General features: G+C 48.7%; 1 protein-coding gene across 1 annotated transcript in view; it reads left to right on the top strand.

The window, feature by feature from the left end:
* Positions 1–19,267, top strand: part of LOC119465773 (probable serine carboxypeptidase CPVL) — a 107,717-nt gene that overhangs the window by 12,202 nt on the left and 76,248 nt on the right. The window contains exons 3-4 of the mRNA XM_049657917.1: positions 4,596–4,866; positions 10,811–10,890. Of these exons, the coding sequence (XP_049513874.1) occupies positions 4,596–4,866; positions 10,811–10,890 (351 nt within the window). The remainder of the gene's footprint in view (positions 1–4,595; positions 4,867–10,810; positions 10,891–19,267) is intronic.

Raw genomic sequence — 19,267 nt, 5'->3', positions numbered from 1 at the left:
TGTTAGGTTTTCAGCCGTAGGACATTCACGTAGTTTGCCCCAAGCTTTATTTTGTTTCCTTCGTGCCTGTCTACAATCGTTATTCCACCAGGGGACCCGTCTTTTGAATGAAGTGCCACTTGTTTGAGGAATGAACTTCTCAGCGGCGTCAATGATAAAAGCAGTAAAATATGATACGGCATGATCTATAGTAAAATTATTTATAAAATCTTGTGATAAGTACGTGGATTCCCTAAAGCATTCCCAGTTAGCTGAGGCCAGTTTCCAGCGAGGGACATGGGGAAGAGAGTCATGTTCGGTTACTAAGTTTAGGGTTACTGGGAAATGATCACTTCCGAATGGGTTTTTAATTACATGCCAATCTAAATCAGGGAAAAGTGAGGCAGAGCCAATTGACAGGTCTATTGATGAATATGAACTATGATGGATATTGTAATATGTTGGTTCCTTCTTATTGAACAGGCACGCACCGGAGTTAACAAGGAAGTTTTCGATGAGCCGACCTCTCGCGTCGCATCGCGAGTCTCCCCAAAGAGTATGATGAGCATTAAAATCACCAGTGATAATGTATGGTTCTGGGAGCTGGTCGATGAGGCTGTAAAATTCCGTTTTACTCAGGTGATGGTTGGGTGGTATGTAAATGGAGCAAATGGTTATAAGCTTGTTGAATAAAATTGCTCGCACGGATACAGCCTCGAGAGGCGTGTGTAGGGCAAACTGTTGGCAGGCAATAGACTTATTTACAACTATGGCTACACCTCCGGACGAGGCAGGAAAATGGCACATTGCTTCAGAAAGTTGGACTGGTTAGGCTTTAAGTGTGTTTCTTGGACACACAGCACCTTCGGATTAAATTTATGTATGAGTTCTGTGATGTCGTCGAGATTACGAAGTAATCCTCTGACGTTCTACTGTAGTATCTGTGTGTTCATGTTGCAGACAATGTTTGTGCTGTGTGTCTCGTGTGAAAACACTAACTTAACTTACAGAGCCCTTGTCGGGCCCTGTGATGCGGGCTTTTTCTTTTTTGGAGCGGTCGAGGGATTCTCGCCGCTCCTTTGGCGCTGGCTGCGCCGTCTGGCTGGAAGATGTATCCATCGGCTCTTGCGGAGCGCTGGACACCCGCTCTTGAGAACGGTTTGTTCGCGGTGAAGGCCTCGTCTCGAGGGACGAGACCTTGGAGGCCACCAGCCCGGAGGTCGATGGCCCCTTCTGGGATGGCGGAGCAGTGCTAGCTGCAGCCGCCGAGGGGGCAGATGGCTTCACCGCCGGCTCACTACGTGTGGGCCGGACGGCAGCCGGAAGCCGCTGCGACGCTGCCCCCTGACGCGTCACATCGGCAAAGCTGGTTTTTGGGAGGTAGGACACCTGCCTTCGTGCCTCTTTGAACGAAATATTTTGTTTAACTTTAATCGTGACAATTTCCTTTTCTTTTTTCCAGGATGGGCAGGACCGCGAGTATGCGGCATGCTCGCCATCACAGTTTACACAATGTGGAGTATTGTTGCACGACTCAGATGTGTGTTCAGAAGCACTGCATTTGGCACAAGTAGTTCGACCTCGACAGCTCTGTGAGCTATGGCCAAACCTCTGGCATTTGAAACATCGCAGGGGATTAGGGATATACGGCCTGACTCTGAGCTTTATGTAGCCTGCCTCGATAGTCTCGGGCAGTACACTTGAGCCGAAGGTTAGAATGAGATGCTTGGTCAGAATTTCTTTTCCGTCACGCCTCATCTTGATTCTTCTGACATTGATCACATTTTGGTCACTCCATCCCTCTAATAGTTCTGCCTCACTTAGCTCCATCAAATCATCATCCGAAACAACACCACGACTGGTGTTCATAGTGCGGTGTGGGGTCACAGTGACAAGAAAGTCTCCAATTGATACGAGGTTCTCCAGTTTCTCATGTTGTTTGGTATCTCGGAGTTCAAGAAGAAGGTCGCCGCTAGCCAATTTAGTAGCTTTGTAGCCGGCCCCTATTGTCTCTGTCAGGCATTTTGAAACAAGAAAAGGTGAGATCGTTCTCACCGCCTTTTCGGGTTTTTCACAATGGATTACGTGGAATCGAGGGAAATTTTCAGTTTGCCGGCCAAAAAATTTGAATACATCTTCGGTGCGCCCCCGCTTAAGGGGGCGATCAGGTAATGCAGGGAAAGAAAAAGCCATCAAAAATAATAATTTTTCGGCAGGAACGCCAGCCACCCACCATGGAGCCCAACAAGGGGACGATGTAGGACCTGTAAACACAAGTCCCACAAACGCCAGCTGTACGTACCCGCTATAACCAAATACGTATAACCAAGGGTGGTTATAACACACAAGGTTAACCCTCGCCGCCTGGAATGCTGGAAGTAAATGGAAGAGAAAAGAAGACAGGATAGATTGAAAGTGAGAGAGAAAGACCAAGATTGAAGAGAAGGACAGGAAAAGGCGACTACCGATTTCCCCCGGGTGGGTCAGCCCGGGGGTGCCGTCTATGTGAAGCAGAGGCCGAAGAGGTGTGTTGCCTCCGCCGGGGGGCCTTAAAGGTCCGAACACCCGGCATCGGCTCAACCTCCAGGATCCCCCTTTCCCCAGACACGGCTAAGCCACGCACGGCTACACGTGGGAGGGTCCAACCCCCGTGGGCTCGGGTCAACTGTATCAAAGTAATCCGCGCAGGAGGTACGGTGCCGAAGATATTAGCGATAATAGAACATGTTTTCGGGATACGCAGTCCCAGCAAACGAAGCTCCACGCTGACCGAACTGAAAAACGGTCAAGAAAATTGACAGAACCCATTGTATGATTGTTGGCGCTAATGCGCTTAGAATTAAAGCAATATAGCGAAACAACGTATTGCCAGCGTCGAGACTCCTTATGAATGAGCGTGTACTGTAGCTGGACTCTTCTCTTGAGCTTTCGTACGAACCCCCTGCGGCACGTATCGGCGCCACCGCAAAGCTTACGCACGGCCTGCGATTTCCATGACGCGCCGATGCGTGCATCATACGGCTGCCCGGCTCCTCACTGGCGTTATTTTTTAACAGCGAAGCTGTTTATGTCAGCCGTAATTTGTGGTGCGTGTCAAGAAACTGCCACGCCGTAGCCATGGCAACCCGGAGGAGGAGGAGGAGACCGCGTGCATGCGCACGCGGTCTTCTCCTCGCCAGTTCTCTCCCTTTCCGACCCTGCCTCTCTTCTCTCCGCGGCGCGCTGAGCCCTGGAGAGAGAGAGAGAAAAAAAAGGCGAAAGCTTGCACTAGGCCGCGCAAAGCTCAAGACACAGCGAAGCTGGCCGATTAATATCGAGCGGCTAGCCTTCAACGCGTTCGGCTCGGCAAGCAGCAGCGTTCTTGGCACAGTGCCAACCTTGGCGTGCTATAACGTAAAATCATTCCAAACTGTTTTGATTCCAAACTCCTGACGTCAAATTTACGTAAACACCGACGCAAGCATCGGGCGGTGACCCGCAGCGTTGTCTGAACAGCCCAATCAAATACTCTCCTTGTTTATAGGAGGTCACCTTTGTTCGCTTTCAAAACCCCTAACATTGTCTACACTAAGCGGTTTTTCTTATCTAAATGGCTGACAGGAGGAGTACGCTCTAGTGGAGAGGGTTTCGATGGGGCCGAACCAGCACAGTGAAAATAGATAACCGCATGAAGAGGGTGGTGCCGGCTTCTCCGATTGGTCCGCTTCGCCTTACTTAGTTTCCGGTGGCTGGTCGAAAATCGCGGCGGCGTGCAACGGAAGGATAAGAATGCTGCTAAAACGGATCCTCAGCAAGGAAGAGTTGGCAGAGCGATGTCGTATGCATGCCTAAAGGGCTCGATAACGTTTTACTGCCACGCAAAAAGGTTTATCATGCGATAAATACATGCTCACCGGCAGGTGCGAGTAGCGAGGGCCTGAGCGATAGGCTTGCAGCCATCTTCTATTCCTTTCGGAACGGGGCAATCTGTGGCTATTCAGAAAAATTTTCAGTTTGGTTGGGCATACTAATGCATTTTTTTTCGCGTACACGTCACTTTGATGTGGTGCGTTCTCGCGGTTTTTTGAGGTCGCGTGACAGACAGGCGAAGTGGGCGTAGCCAGAAAACATTGGACCAATAGAAGAGGGCGGAAAGGCGTTAAATCAGGAATTATTATTTTTTTGTGCGGTTTAATCATGCATAATCAGTGTGCACACGTTATATCGGATGGGGAGCTATCGCGGTTTTCATGACGTCGTGTCACAGGCAGGCAAAGTTGAGAGTTGCCCGAAAATGTTTTGACCAATCGTGGAGGTTGATTGCAGAAATTGGAATCAAAACAGTTTGGAATCATTTTACGTTATAGCGCCCTTGGTTAGCCTGCCTGCGTTTGTGGCATGCCAGGAGCGCTGTCGCTCGTAGGCGCCGACGCGTCCAACAAAACCACCCGTGTACCGTGCATTGGGTGCACGTTAAAGACCCCCCGGTGGTCAAAATTAATCCGGAGTTCGCCACTGTGGCGCGGTTCATCATAGGATCGTGGTTCTGGCACATAAAATTCCAGAATATTTTTTTACAGCATGCGTTCCTATTAGCGCTACGCACAACACCATCATCATTGTTTCCTCTTGCGCAGGCACAAGCCAGGGCCGGAAGCCGGACCCGTCGTCGAATTTGTTGTCTTCGTCGTCGTCGTCGTCGTCATCGTCGTGGTCGTCGTGGCCCGCGACGACCAGCACCACGTAGCAGACGTCAGCGTCGACAGGCTGGGAGGTGCCCCGCGAACCGCTGCTACGCAACGTCGGCGGCTTGACGGCGCAGAGGCGGTACACAGTCCTGACGACGACCGCACGCACGCATCGAATGGCGCTGCTGACACGGCGGGCTCGTCGACATCGGAGGCACCGGTACTGATTGATTCCTTGTAAATTTGTACGCCCAAGTTTCAGAGACTACCCAACAGGATATTGATATTGCGCAATGCGTCACCTTATTGTGACTGTTCCTTGCTCTGTATAGCTATATGGTCGAATGCTTTCTTCAAACTTATTACAATGTTCTAGGGCGTTATGTGATTATTATGCCATTTTCTTGTCAACACAAGCCTGATTTATGCACGATATGTAGACAATGAACATATTGTTGTCCTAAATAGTCTTCTCTATTTTCTATATGTAGATAACGTACATACTGTTGTCCTAAAAGCTCTTCTGTACTTCCTTGCTGGAACCACCCTTGGCGACACGGTTTCAAAAAAGATTATCGCGCGCGTAGCTGCCAAGGAAGTGTAAAATAGAGAAATGAACAATAACTTCACCTATTCGATCACTTCATTTATTGGATATTTGATTGATTAGTTCATCGATTTATTCAATTGTTCACTTGCCTGTCGATCAACCGTTTCAGTGTCTCAACGTCCCAGAGAGCAGCGCTGCACTAAGCTAGTCCGTATGGTGATGACCTCTAAATTAATTTCGACCAAGCGGGGTTATTAACACACTGCAGCGTGTTTGCACACCGCCAACTTCGGTATGTTGCAGTCGTGGTCGGGAATACCACGTGGGCAAGCCGAGTGCTGATTGGGCACACTGCTCCTGTATTCAGGCGTACAGTGGGGAACAAACATCAGAGACCATGGCATCAGCACAAAAAGCTTTAATTTCGACTAGCTCAACCCTGCAACGTACCAGTGCAATACATTGGTCGAACAGGCGCGCGTATAGGCTGTGCCATTGGTTGTAGCCAGCATACCTAATGTGCGAATGATTATTTTTTGTTTTCCTGGCATCGGTGGTCTCCAGACTTTTGTTGGCCTCTATGGGTTTACAGCGAAGAACTGTCTCGCATTAGGCGCGTACCTCCAAGATTTCCCATTAGCCATGCAAACAAGTGGACTGTCGAGGAAAGTTTAGCAAAAGTTACATGGCTGTGGCGCTGAGGTGCGCAAGGGAACAAGGCGGGTGTCTTATAATTGTTTATGTTCGTGAGTCATAACCGCTCATCAAGTCGGTTCTCGACACCGACTTTTATGTTATAGTGCCGTGAAAAAGAAACTTTGTTTTTCATACAGCGGATAGACGCTGAAAGCAGTATCTCCATGTGCGTTGACCAAGCGACTGTTGCCTCATGTTTCTTGAAGTAGAAAATCGCCATTCCACTGCTGTGAAGGTGGGTTACCAGCGAATCAGTTTAGCACCCGACATAGAGGTGACAGAGAATTTAGAGCTAAGGTATGAGCAAACTTTATTTACCTTGAACGGAGATGGCGGTCATCCGAAAGAAGAGACACAAGCACACACACTTTTATTTTGATCGGCGGCAAACATTCGTGTTAGGGTGCCTCGATGCGTGCGCCCCCCTCCGCCGCCGTGGAGGGTGGAGACAACCGCGTCGTCTGCTACGGCGTCCGCCATTATGATGCCCTCTCCGCAGGCAGCCTATAGCCAGGATAGGCAGCAAGCGGTACTTTGCGCAGCTGCACGTAGACTTCGTTATGTAAAACGTGTGGTACTTCAACGATATGACGAGAACACAAAGTTTTCGCATCGGCAGCGTGAAGGTCTCCGATTTACGTTCTGTAATCTTTATTTTTAGAGCGGAATTTGCAGCCGGTCTCGCTGGCAGCGGAAGGCTACCATACACGCCAGCTGCGTAAACACCTTAAGATAGCGTCTTGTTGGGCTATATATTGGTTAAACGTGCAAAACACACACACAATCGCGCGCGCGCGCGCGATTCCTATCGCATTTCGTTGTGTGTGTTTTGTGCCTTCAACAAAATTGTAAAAAACATCCGTGTTTTCGAATCAGTCATCAGCTACCCCATTTATGGACTGCATGCTGCAACGCAGGGTATTCTGAATTTTTTTATTTCGTTTACCGTCCTGTAAATGTGCAGATGGGTAAAAATTGTTGAATACATGTCAGATGATTTGGTGCTCTACATATGGCTTTTGTGGCATTAAATCATGGCTCTCATGCAGGCATTGACTATGGAACCTTGTTGAGCATGTTTTCCGCAGCAATATAGCTTAAACCGGTAACTGTTATAAAGCAGCCGGTCATCGATATCTTTAAAATAAAGCGGCCACACGGCTTCTCAACGTAGAGGAAATAAAATGCATTCAATACATAGCGATTTCTCATGTCGTAGATTGTTTATTTGGTTGAGAATTTTTTCAAGAACAAGCGCTACAACTCACTGCAAATTAACTGCAGCGCATGTCTTGCTTCCACTCCCACTGATTCTCGTGGCTTCGAGCTGGCGCGACATGCATGTCACGATTTTCATGTTATTAGAACGTGTCACCCATGGTCGTCAGACATTGTTGTCTCGTCATACCAATTTTGGTATATATCAAGTTAGCGAAACGTCCGCAAGAGTACCAAGACCGTGGCACGCAAATCATGCCGCTCATGACATTCATGCTTTGATTTTCATGTTATAACCTGTCATTTATGTTCGTCATGCAGTCATCTTGTGGCATACCAATTTTCGTATTCATCCCATTAACGAAACGACCAGGGAAGCACCAAGACCGTGACACGTAAATCATTCCGCTCATGACATGCATGTCATGATTTTCATGTTATGACCTGTCATTTATGTTCGTCATGCAGTCATGTTGTGCCATACCAGTTTTAGCATACATCCCATTAACGAAAGGGCTAGGAGAGCACCAAGACCGTCGCACGTAAATCATGCCGCTCATGACATTCATGCTTTGATTTTCATGTTATGGCCTGTCATTTATGTTCGTCATGCGGTCATGTTGTGGCATACCAATTTTCGTATACATCCCGTTAACGAAACGGCCAGGAGAGCCCAAAGTCGTAGGCGGCTAGATAGATAGATAGATGGATAGATGGATAAATAGATATGCTCAATGTCGCCGAAGTGCGCTAAGAAATGCTTCGCATTTAAAAGCGCACAACGTAGGCACAGATCTTTACGCACTTGCAGCTCATGCACAACAAGCGTTTAAGAACAACGCATTTTGTGCTATCCAGAAACGAACGAGTTAAACAGGCACGTTTACATGCCAGATATGAAGACTACAAGACGGACAAACGCTACGGGAAATAGCGTGCAAATGAACTATTACACACGGTGCACTGGTGATTACGATTAAGCCCGATCGGGATCTGATTTCTCAACAATGATCGGGTTCCTTCTGCAGCTTGGGCAAGGGAGCTGATGACGATCGAGAAATTCGATCCGTATAAGGCTCGATCGCGATCAAAAGTGCCAGTGTCGCACAGCTTCAACTCCCCAAACACAGAAAGGCAATAACGTATACGCTGCACAAACAGGAACGGTCCGTGGGTTGCCACTTGTCGCGCCTGATCTTTACCAGCCACAGGAGTCGCCTCTTCGGATCTTTCGGAACATCTTCCAGCCATTTCGCGAATGGTTTGTGCACTGTGGTACGCAACACCTGGGCATTTTGCCCTAGAAGACGCCGCACACGTGTCTCACTCAACCAGGCGCGACGATGCGTGGGGAGCGCAATGGCGGCCGCCGGTCGAAAGGCGGCATTCACCCCTTCACAGAATGACTCCACCCTCCACGGCGGCGGAGGGGGGCGCACGCATCGAGGAACCCTAATTCATGTGTAAGGCTACCGCCATCTGGGGGAGCCGGATAAAACTAGACACGCGCGACGGGACCGCCACGCCGGGAGGGCGGAAGGAAACTATAGGCACGCAAGCACTTGGAACGACGACAAAGGGAGGGCGGTGCGAGCGTACACACATGGCCGACGTGGGTCGCGCAGCGGCAAATCTTTGAAAAACCCTTGTTATCTACATGAGTCTACTTGTTTTGAAAACGGTGCCTATTGACATCTAATCGACTGAAAATGCATGTCCAAGTGATGAGACATATAAGCTCTCACACGGAATGAAACGATTTTGCATCAAATTCGGGAGCTGAGTTTCTGCACACGTAGATCTGTTGATGGACGCGAAAAATGCATAGAACCTTAGCCATAGACAGCTTCCCTGTAAAGCTACTTTTCTTGCCCTAAACACAGAGATGAAGGCGAAACGTTGGAGCGTTAGGCATGTTGATGGTACATTTTAGAATTTCTTTCATGTCGCAGAACATTTGAACGCCTCAACCAAAAAATATGGCCTGTATAAAGATAGATTTCGTATGTTTTCGCCAAATTACTATCTGCCATTGCGAGCGCCTCTACTGCGAAGACCCTTACAACGAATATGGCTGCGCAAAGAAGGAATAATGGAGACTCTGGTGACTGTTTAGTTACTTTACAACGAATGCACGTAGCGGAGCCGCCACAGCGTGGCGGTGCACATAAGAATCGCCACGATGTGGGAGAGTCTGGATATCACTAGCTATGTTAACCCCCCCCCCCCCCCCCCCCCCCCCCTCCGCACGCTTCCTCCTTTTCGCTGACGTGATGAACTGTTCGGATCGCCAAGGGCACCAAAGAAGGGGGGGGGGGAGGCGAAGTTCGACGAAGGCCGCATTGAACCTTAAGACTAACCAAGAATTTAGACGGTGCAGCCAATAGCGCCATTCGACACTCTACCGCTGTAGCTTTTGTCACATACGGATTTCGCCGCCGAGTTGCCGCGAACGTCGTTTCCATAACATCGGCTGACAGTGGCACATTCCGTCCGAATTAAGCTTTCAGAAGAAAATTGACTTATTTCACTAAGCATCTCTCGAATCCATTCCAAAAACATATTTTGCCGAACGCGCTTAGCGTATCTATAAAGAGCGTTACGAGGCGTGATCCTTACAATGAATGGACATGTTTAACATGTAAGTGACCTGGGAGCAGAGAGCAAACAAGGGTAGCCGATATTCTAGTTGACATTAACAAAAATAAAATGCATCTGGGCAGACCTTGTATTACGTAGGGCAGATAACCGGTCGACCATTAGAGTTGCATAATGGGTGCCGGTGAAAGAGAAGCGGAGTCGAGGACGGCAGAAGATTAGGTGCGGTGATAAAATCAGGCAACTTGCAGGTGCAAGTTGGAATTAGCTAGCGCAAGAGAGGGGTAATAGGAGATCGCATGGAGAGGCCTTCGTCCTGCAGTGGACAAAAAAAGAGGCTGGTGATGACGATGATGGCAATGATGACCTGTATAACGATTTTGGAGGTTCCAAGAGTTCGTTATAAAGGCATTTGACTGTATTCGAAACTCACTTTACGGTTGTTAGCAACGTAGAGATAGGTGGTAGTTGGTGCATGTTTGATTGGTTGGCATGTTTGATTGGTGCAAGTAAGCACGGTACATACGCACTACGACGAGACAAAGCTGGGCAGCTTTGTCAAGTGAAGTTTTTTAGTTTCTGTTTTCGACGTTCGATTCACTGATATTTCTCCTACCAAAACATGGGTTTTTCTTCTCTTCCGTAATGACAGCAGTCTAGACTTGCATGCAGTTAACCAAATTTTACTACATATGAGATAAATATTTAAGTTAATTACTTACAATGTAACCTTGAATGGAATACAGCAACACTAAAGACACAAAATAAGCAGTGCTGTATTGGTAGATTACATTCGCATAAAAAACACAAACAACATTGAAATCAGTGACTTCAAACTGAACTAATGGCGCTGTAATTTCACTGCGAAATTCAAGGAATGATCAGAAAGTGAAAATTTCGCCTTTATTGTTCACTTCCGCGAAATATAAAAAAATAGTTTTGAGAAACTTCTTATCGGTGCAAACGAATTGATTGTTTCTACTTAGTGTGCGTTTAATAGCAATGCACAATATCATGTTCGAGGGGTCTCGGTACGTTATTCGCATGTAGCTGCATCAACGGTGCGAAGTTGGCTGACATTGTTCGGCTAAAATGTTCGCAGGCGGCGACGGCGGTAGCTACCAGTTCCGTGGTTGCTTCCAATGCAGGAAATACCGAGTGCGAAGACACGACCTGTCAAAGGTAATATAAAACAGCTTTGTATGGATCATCATATTTCGGGAACAGCCTCTTGTATATTTAAAGGTCACAGAGTAAAAAAAAATAAAGACCTCTTGAAACTGCAGGGTAGGTTATGAAGGACGTGGTAGTGCATGGCTCAAGACTAATTTTGACCACCCGGGTTTGCCCAACGTGCACCCAAAGTACAGTTAACGAGTTTTTTTTTCTCATTTGGTCGCCATCGGAATGCGGCCGCTGTAACCGGGATTGAAACCTGCGACTTGTGTACATCAGCAGAAAGCCCATGGCACGAAGTCGACCTGGAGGGTCGTAGCGCAATACCAGATTAGGCCAGTTTGGTAGGCTAGCTCTCTCAGAGAAAAGTAAATATAATTAAATTTCCAGCACGCCGAATTGATTTGTCTGAAAGCGCTAGTCTAAACTAGATAGCCTGGCCAAATGCAAGTACTTCGCTATGACTCGTCATGATGGTTTTCAAGCTGTCGCGTTCTGTTGTTGAACGCAAGGTCGCATCATTAGGAAGATGGCGGTGCCATAACAGGCTAATAATTCGGAGGTTTTTGTGGACTTTATTGTCTGAACGTATGCTTATTATAAACCGGAACTCGGAATATTTTATATGCAGTGTATATTTAAAAAAGAACCTAAACTTGTATACTTAACTAGAATCATGACGTGGCCGCGTTTAACCCTTAACCATATAAGATGCCGCAAAAAGACCTATAACCATAAAAAATCGCTCCGTGGCATAGCCCAGTGCCTATGGCGTGGCGCAGCTGAGCTCAAGGACACGGGTTCGATCGGCCGCAGGGGCCGCATTATAAAGGTGGCTAAACCCCCCCCCCCCCCCCCCCCCCCCCCCCAAAAAAAAAAAAAACGTGTATACTTAGACATAGGTGCGCGTTAAGTAAGACAAGGTGGTCAAAATTACTCCTGAGTCCCTCACTACGGCGTGCCTCATAACCAGATGGTGGTTCTCACACGTAAGATCTCAATTTATTTTAACGCCTTAATGTAATACTCGCATATGATTAGCAGCTGAGAACATCAGAATAGCGCCATACGCTAATTAGCGTAAAAGAACCTGAAGAACACAACGCAACCTATTCTAACCTAACTTCTGATCGTCTGTTAAAACAAGAGAAAGAGCAAAATTCCATACAAGACGGAAGTAAGCATTCAGAAGTTAGTAGTTTTTTTCCCCTAGAACAAACATGGTGCAAAAGAGTCATTTTTGAACTGGTATTCAGCAATGGCTATGATATGTGAAAAATGATAATGCGTCAGTATTTTTGCTGATGTTTATTACAATGTGTTATCTTGGCATGCACAATTGACACGTGGCTGGACTGCTGAAGTACAGCTGTGTAATGGGCGGGTTGGAAACGTACTTAAACAACATTTTAGCGCAGAAATATTAAAAGAACAGGAACACATGAACAGCACGGTGGGGTGTGCACCATGAGTTCAATGTCGTCCTCTTATTCTTGCCTGGTTTCTTAAGTAGCCAACATGTTCACTTTATCGAAAACAGATCATTACAAGCGAGTTTTAGCTTGGGGCCAACTCCGATGTCTTTATTCACACATATGTAAAGCACATAAATGCTTATGGCACAATCGCTAGAATAATTTTAATGAGATCTATTGCATTCCAGAGAGAGAGAGTTCAACTCTGGCAACTGAGAGAAGCTTAAATTCTACTTAGGAGATCGATTTTTTTAACGTTACTTGCCGAAATCGACGTTTCCGCATTATAGAAACATGATGTTTGCAAATCCGTAACTTTGCTCTAGGTAGACGTATCGCATGCAGAATGGATTTCTCAGGGCATCTCAAGCAAACTCGTGTGATTTAGGAATATAAAGCTCACGGGAAATGCTCACAATTGTTTCTTGTAAAAGTTTTGCATGCATCCTAGTAGATCTAAAAGCGCTATGTGACACATACCTTTGTCCTTCATAAGTATATTACGTGGTGCAGTTAAAATTTTTTTGATGCATCTTATTTACTGATGAGTTATATTTGTAAATTCGATACACAAGTTTTTTTTTTAATTTGGCAAACCTGAAATTTTTGCCTAAAATATTATTGATACTAACCCCCTCCCCCTCCCCCCCCCCTGCCTTACCCTACCTCCTACAATTACAAAATTTTCGCTTCTTTTAAGTGGTACAAACCTTATCACAATTTAGTCACTATTGTATACGCCGTAGAGGATGAAGGCGAAAGCCTGCGCGCTCAAGAGACATTCATTAAATTACTTGACATGAGGACATGAGGACGTAGGTCGTGACATGAGGACGTAGGTCGCAGAATCAGGTTGCAGTCGAACAAACTCAGCAGAACGAAGTCGGGACATGTGGTCGTCGGTCGGGTCGGCAAAGTAATGGGGAAGTTCAAGGCGAAGGGTGCCGGTTGCACAGTCAATAAGCGCTGAATGAGCAGTCGGGAAGTCGATTACAAGAATCACTTCGTGGGGAGGGACACTCGGCCAGTACAGTGAACAGGACTAACACTGGACGACCGTCAATGGTAACACGGGCGGCGCACATTCCCATCACGGCTGTTTTACTGCCATTAGCCACTCGGACGGCAGGCGACTATGCAGGTGTCAGGACTTTACGGAGACGGCTACGAAGATCCGATCGCATAACCGACACCTGAGCGCCAGTATCGATGAGGGCTTGAACGGGTACATCATCAACAAAAATTCAACAAGGTAACAAGGTTCGGTCGAGCACCAGGGGTCAGCAGGGATCAGCAGAGGTTTTACAGTCCGAGTCGTCAACGTAGCCTCACCTCCGGGGGCTGCATTGCTTAGTTTCCCGAGAAGCGGCCCGCGTACGGGCCGTAGGACGGGGACGAGGGACGTCGAGGTGTAGGCGAACGGGACTGACGGCGGTACGGCGAGGGCGAGTGGCTAGTGGTGTTTACCCGAGAGGGAAGGCCGGCATGGTATGATTCAGAAAGGGGTGACAGAAACCGAGGGTCTCGGTCGAAGCGGCGATCAGCATATGCCACCTGTAAATGTGGGTCGAGGGCAAGAGTGGATCGAGCCCAAGAGAAGAAAGAAGACCGCGCGCCCCTTCTTTGCTCGAGCCAGCCCCGACGGTCGCGTTTTCCAAGAGCCAGCTGCTCTACGGTTTATTAAATCCTGAAGACCACTTCTAGAGGCTCGTGACAAACTGGTGGAGGTGCGGGGTATGCGTCCTCACGGATGTTGCAGACCCCTCCAAGGATCCGCGCTACGAATCCAGTGCCTGCCGACACTCCCGTGCATTGGGCCAGCCGCAGGATCAGGGGACTGTCCCCCGAAGTGGTCGACGCTACGGTTCCCACCACATCAACCGGTATGACCAGCGCTTCCCTTCAAACCACCCCAACCGGTACGGGAAGCACGATGTCGAACTGTTAGACTTGAGAGCCCACGGATCCCGAAGACGTTTCATGGCACAGTGTTCGAAGACGTCGAAGACTGGATGGTCGACTTCGAGCGCGTGGCCTCCGTAAACGAATAGAACGACACGGAAAAACTCAGACACGTCTACTTCTACCTGGAGGATGGGGCGCGTACGTGGTTTCAGAACCGCGAGGAGCAACTGACGTCGTGGCGCGAGTTTTGTCGTCAGCTTTTGGAGACATACACCAGTGCTGATCGCCACGAACGAGTGGAACGAGCGATTCAAGCACGCTTGCAGTTGCCAAACGAAACTGTGACCACGTATGTCGAAGACATGACACGCCTCTTCAGATGAGCGGATCCAAGAATGACGGAGGAGAAGTTACGTCATCTGATGCACGGGGTCAAGGAGCAACTCTTCGCTGGCCTCGTACGGAGCCCTCCGAAGACGGTCGCGGAATTCTTGTCCGAGACCATGACCATGGAAAAGATGCTTCTGCATCGCTCGAGCCTGTATGAGCGGCAAGCAAACAGCATGTCTGCTGCTGACATTTTCACGGCCATAGGAAGCAACGGTGACTGTCTGCGAGAACTCATCCGCTCTGTAGTGCGTGAAGAGTTGCAAAAGGCCGCCGTAACACCGCACCCTATGGTAAGCTTCATAGCAAGCATTATCAAGGACGAACTGCACCAGGCGCTCCGTGACACCTTGCCTCCTGATAACGCTGCGGCAGTACCTCCTGAATATCCCCGTGCGACCTACGCGGAAGCGCCCTGCTTCGTCTCCGCCGCTGTTCGTTCGTGCTCCTCCTGCGGTGTCAGTTCAGTCGGCGCAGCCGATACCGTACTACGACGCTGGGTACACACCGCCGCCCGTTGTTCATGCCGCTCCATCTGCCCATCGTTCGGAGCAAGCAGTTCACTACGTCGACGACAAATGCCCGCCCCCTCGGAAGTCGGATGTTTGGCGCACACCCGATCATCGGCCTCTGTGCTTCCACTGCGGTGAAGCTGACCACTTGTACCGCCAGTGCCCATACCGGCGCCTTGGGATTCGCGGCTTTTCCGCATACTCGCCGCCGCCCCGATACGGCCAGCGACCCCGGGACATTCAGGACTACCTCTCTCAGCAGCGCTTGCCACCGCCTGCCAGACGGCAGTCGCGATCGCCGTCTCCGAGACGATTTTCACCTCCACCAGTTCGTCACGAGCGTCTAGAAGTGGTATTGAGGGTTTAATAAACCGTAGAACAGCTGGCTCTTGGAAAACGCGACCATCGGGTCTGGCTCGAGCAGAGAAGGGGCGCGGTCTTCTTCTCTTGGGCTCGACCCACTCTTGCCCTCGACACTCTACCTACAGGTGGCAATATGGTCGAGACGAGGAGTACCAGCGGCTACTACGGCAGCGGCGGGAGTTGTGACCGTCCCGGGAGCAAGCAAAGCAAATTGGCCTGTCATCCGGTGTTAGCCACTCAGAGGGGTTCCGATATCAATTCGGGAACGACTGGCGAGGTGCCGCAGAGGCAATGACACGAGCGGTAGGTGTGGGACGCGGGCGGACGGCAGACTGGATGTCCATGTTTGCAATTTCCTGGCGACAACAGCTTGAATGAGCAAGATGTTCATGTTGTCATGCATATGGGGACAGTGAGAACTTGGAGCCATAGCCCCAAGTTCGCGACGGGTGACCTGTGTCAAGCTTGGCGTGGCAGGCGGATGTGATGCCGGAGGGTCGTTGCAGGAGGAAGTGGCAGCCCTATTCAGAAGTCGGTCGAAGCGTTGTACGATGCGTTTGCTCTTCGCTTGCTCAAAATTCCGGCATTCCTTTATGATGGATTCAACCGTTGAGCAGTTTCTGCAAAGCAGGAGGTTGAACGCATCGTCCGCGATGCTCTTCAAGATGTGTCCAACCCTATTGGCCTCCAGCATGTCCGCGTCCGCTTTACGGCAGGGAGCCAGAACGTCTTGAATATGCGCGACGTACGATTCGACTGGTGTCTGGACACGAGACGCTAACTCTTGCTTGGCCTCCATTTAACGTCCCACAGGTCTTCCGAAAAGATCACGTGGCTTTGCGTGCAGGAGTCCCAACTTGTAATTTCGGTTTCAACAGCTTGAATGAGCGTAGATGGTCATGTTGTCCGCTGGTGTCTGAGCGGCGGAGCCAGCGTCAGCGTTGGAGGCAGCGTCAGTAGCCATAACAGCGGAACCTATGTGAGGCCCGCTGCGAAGATCCAGGGCCGGCTTGGGGCGAGAGTACCCCGCACTTCCAAGAAAATGTTATGGGGAGAAAATATATGTATTTACAATATATACCGTTAGAAGGTTGTAGCTCTGTGGCCAGGGTAAGACCATCTACCGAGCTCCGAGACACTTCAGCCTCTTCGTCAACCAACGTCTATTTGTTCAGAGCGGTACAAACTCGTACGTGACAATATATATTTAAATGTAGGAGTTCCCGAGCTAAACCTCCCACTTCAGTACATTAGTATACAAATGCACATCAGTAGTTCTTGCCACAAATATCGAGAAGCTAGCGCGGGCTTTGGATGTGTTCTTCATTTTCTGCTATGTCTGAAAGTAGCATTGATGTAAACACAATTTGCAGGGGCTATACTTGCAATATTCGATGACGCCTGGCAACTTCAAAGCCAGGCATCGTGTTGAGAAAGACACCTTACGTTGTAGTTATGTGTTGTCGCTCCTGTAAGTTTAAATAGTAATAATGTTAGGCTTTACATCACTTTAGTCTTGCTGTTTTAAAGATTACTTTAAGCGTACTGCAACATGCTCTGCGTTATCAGAAGAGCAGCGTTCTCCGGGTTGGATTCAAAATGCGCAGAAGCCGAGTAATCCTACTAACTATAACGTTCCTAAAGGCCTGCGTTACGTGCGCTGCAACTAAGAAAACCTGATTGATCTCATTGGACATTGACTTCCGCACCATTTTCAAAAGTGAGCAACTGTGCGTGGTGGCACCACCTATTCACGGCTGAAACATACTGTTGCCACCAACTTTTGAGACATGGTTATGGCTATGTGCGTAACAAATGCAGTATCCTCGATGATGAATACGGTACGTCAAGTAGACGTATTATTTGAGTAGTGTGGTTTGTTTGCTTGACCACTTGGTGCGTGATGACTGCATAGGGGAGTCTCACCAATTACAGACTCGAGTACAAGAAACACACACACACACACACACACACACACACACACACACCACACACACACACCACACACACACACACACACACACACACACACACACACACACACACACACACACACCACACACCACACACACACACCACACCACACACACACACACACCACCACACACACACACACACACACACACACACACACACACACACCACACACACACACACACACACACACACACACACACACACACACCACACACACACACACACACACACACCACACACACACACACACACACACACACACACACACACACACACACACACACACACACACACACACACACACACACACACACACACACACACACACACACACCACACACACACACACACACACACACACACACACACACACCACACACACACACACACACACACACACAACACACACACACACACACACACACACACACACACACACACACACACACACACACACACACACACACCACACACACACACAACACACACACACACACACACACACACACACACACACACACACACACACACCACACACACACACACACACACACACACACACAGGACAGCCAGCGTTGACCTGTGCGTTTCCTTTTCTTGTGCTCGCGTATGTAAGTTCTGGATCCCCCCCCCTCCCCATACAGACTTGATTGTACGAGATCGCAGTGGTATTCAAGATGATCGAACCAGCGGCGACTTGGTTATTTTCATTCATGGTTAGGGAAATCGAAGGTTTTCTGTGAACAAAACTTGAGATTGTCCCTTTGTTCATATCTACAGAGATGATGCTGCGTACATATAATTATGCCATTGAATTTTAAACTTGGAAGCTACGGCTTGTCAATAGGACACCCGTACTATCTTCTTGGCGACCCCCGTGTAGGGGGATTGGACAGGCGAGGGGGTACCGGGGTCGACCACTCCGTGAAGACACTGCAGTCACATGTAGGCCTCCCGATTCCGACCACACCGTTAGCGCCGGCACTATGCGGAAGGACGGCTGCCGTGACGGCCGACCTGAAAGCTCAGCTAGCACGACCGGTCAGCTGGGTCTCATTGTTTTTTAAAGGCGAAAGCCTTATATGTCTTATCGATCAGTCGACCCTCAACGTACTCGAGCGAAAACCGTGTCGTCGACGCAAAATCGTACACGATGCCGAGTTGGTGTAGTAACTTACTACACCAGCGTGTCTTACCTATAGGCAAATGCTCGCGCAACAATTTTGATGGTGCGCGGGTCATCGTGTTAAGATAGAGTTAATTCAGGCACTCGAACCCTCGAGCTTATGTAGGAGTCAAAACCACGACCTTTGGTGATAGGGCGAGGTTAATTATGACACAGTTAATTGTTATAGAGTTAATTAGGGCACTCAAACCCACAGCCGTTAGTGGGAGTCGTACCCTGGATCTTTGGTGGGAGTCGAACCCACGACCTTTGGTGTAAATTAGTGCGAAGTTAATTAAGGCAAGGTTAATTAAGGTAGTTTCAATTAAGGCACTCGAAAGCCGCGACCTTCGGTCGGAAAAAGCATGTAATAAGAAACAACGCATTCAAATGAAAATGTCAAGTAATTTAGTGAACGCCTCTTGAGCGCACAGGCTTTCGCCTTCCCTCTCTTATGGCGTATGCTGAAGTGGCTGGCAATTTTCTTTTATTGTGTTGTGTTGTAATTACGCTCTACTATTTACGGTTTTCTCCTTAACGGCACAGATCGCCACATTCGCGCACTGGGCAGCATACTCGCAAATGCGAGCACCAGGAAA

Source organism: Dermacentor silvarum, chromosome 10 (assembly GCF_013339745.2).
Source record: "Dermacentor silvarum isolate Dsil-2018 chromosome 10, BIME_Dsil_1.4, whole genome shotgun sequence".
In the NCBI taxonomy this organism is placed as follows: Eukaryota; Metazoa; Arthropoda; class Arachnida; order Ixodida; family Ixodidae; genus Dermacentor; species Dermacentor silvarum.
Note: the sequence above shows the minus strand (reverse complement) of the source record. Positions and strands in the feature narration are given on the sequence as shown.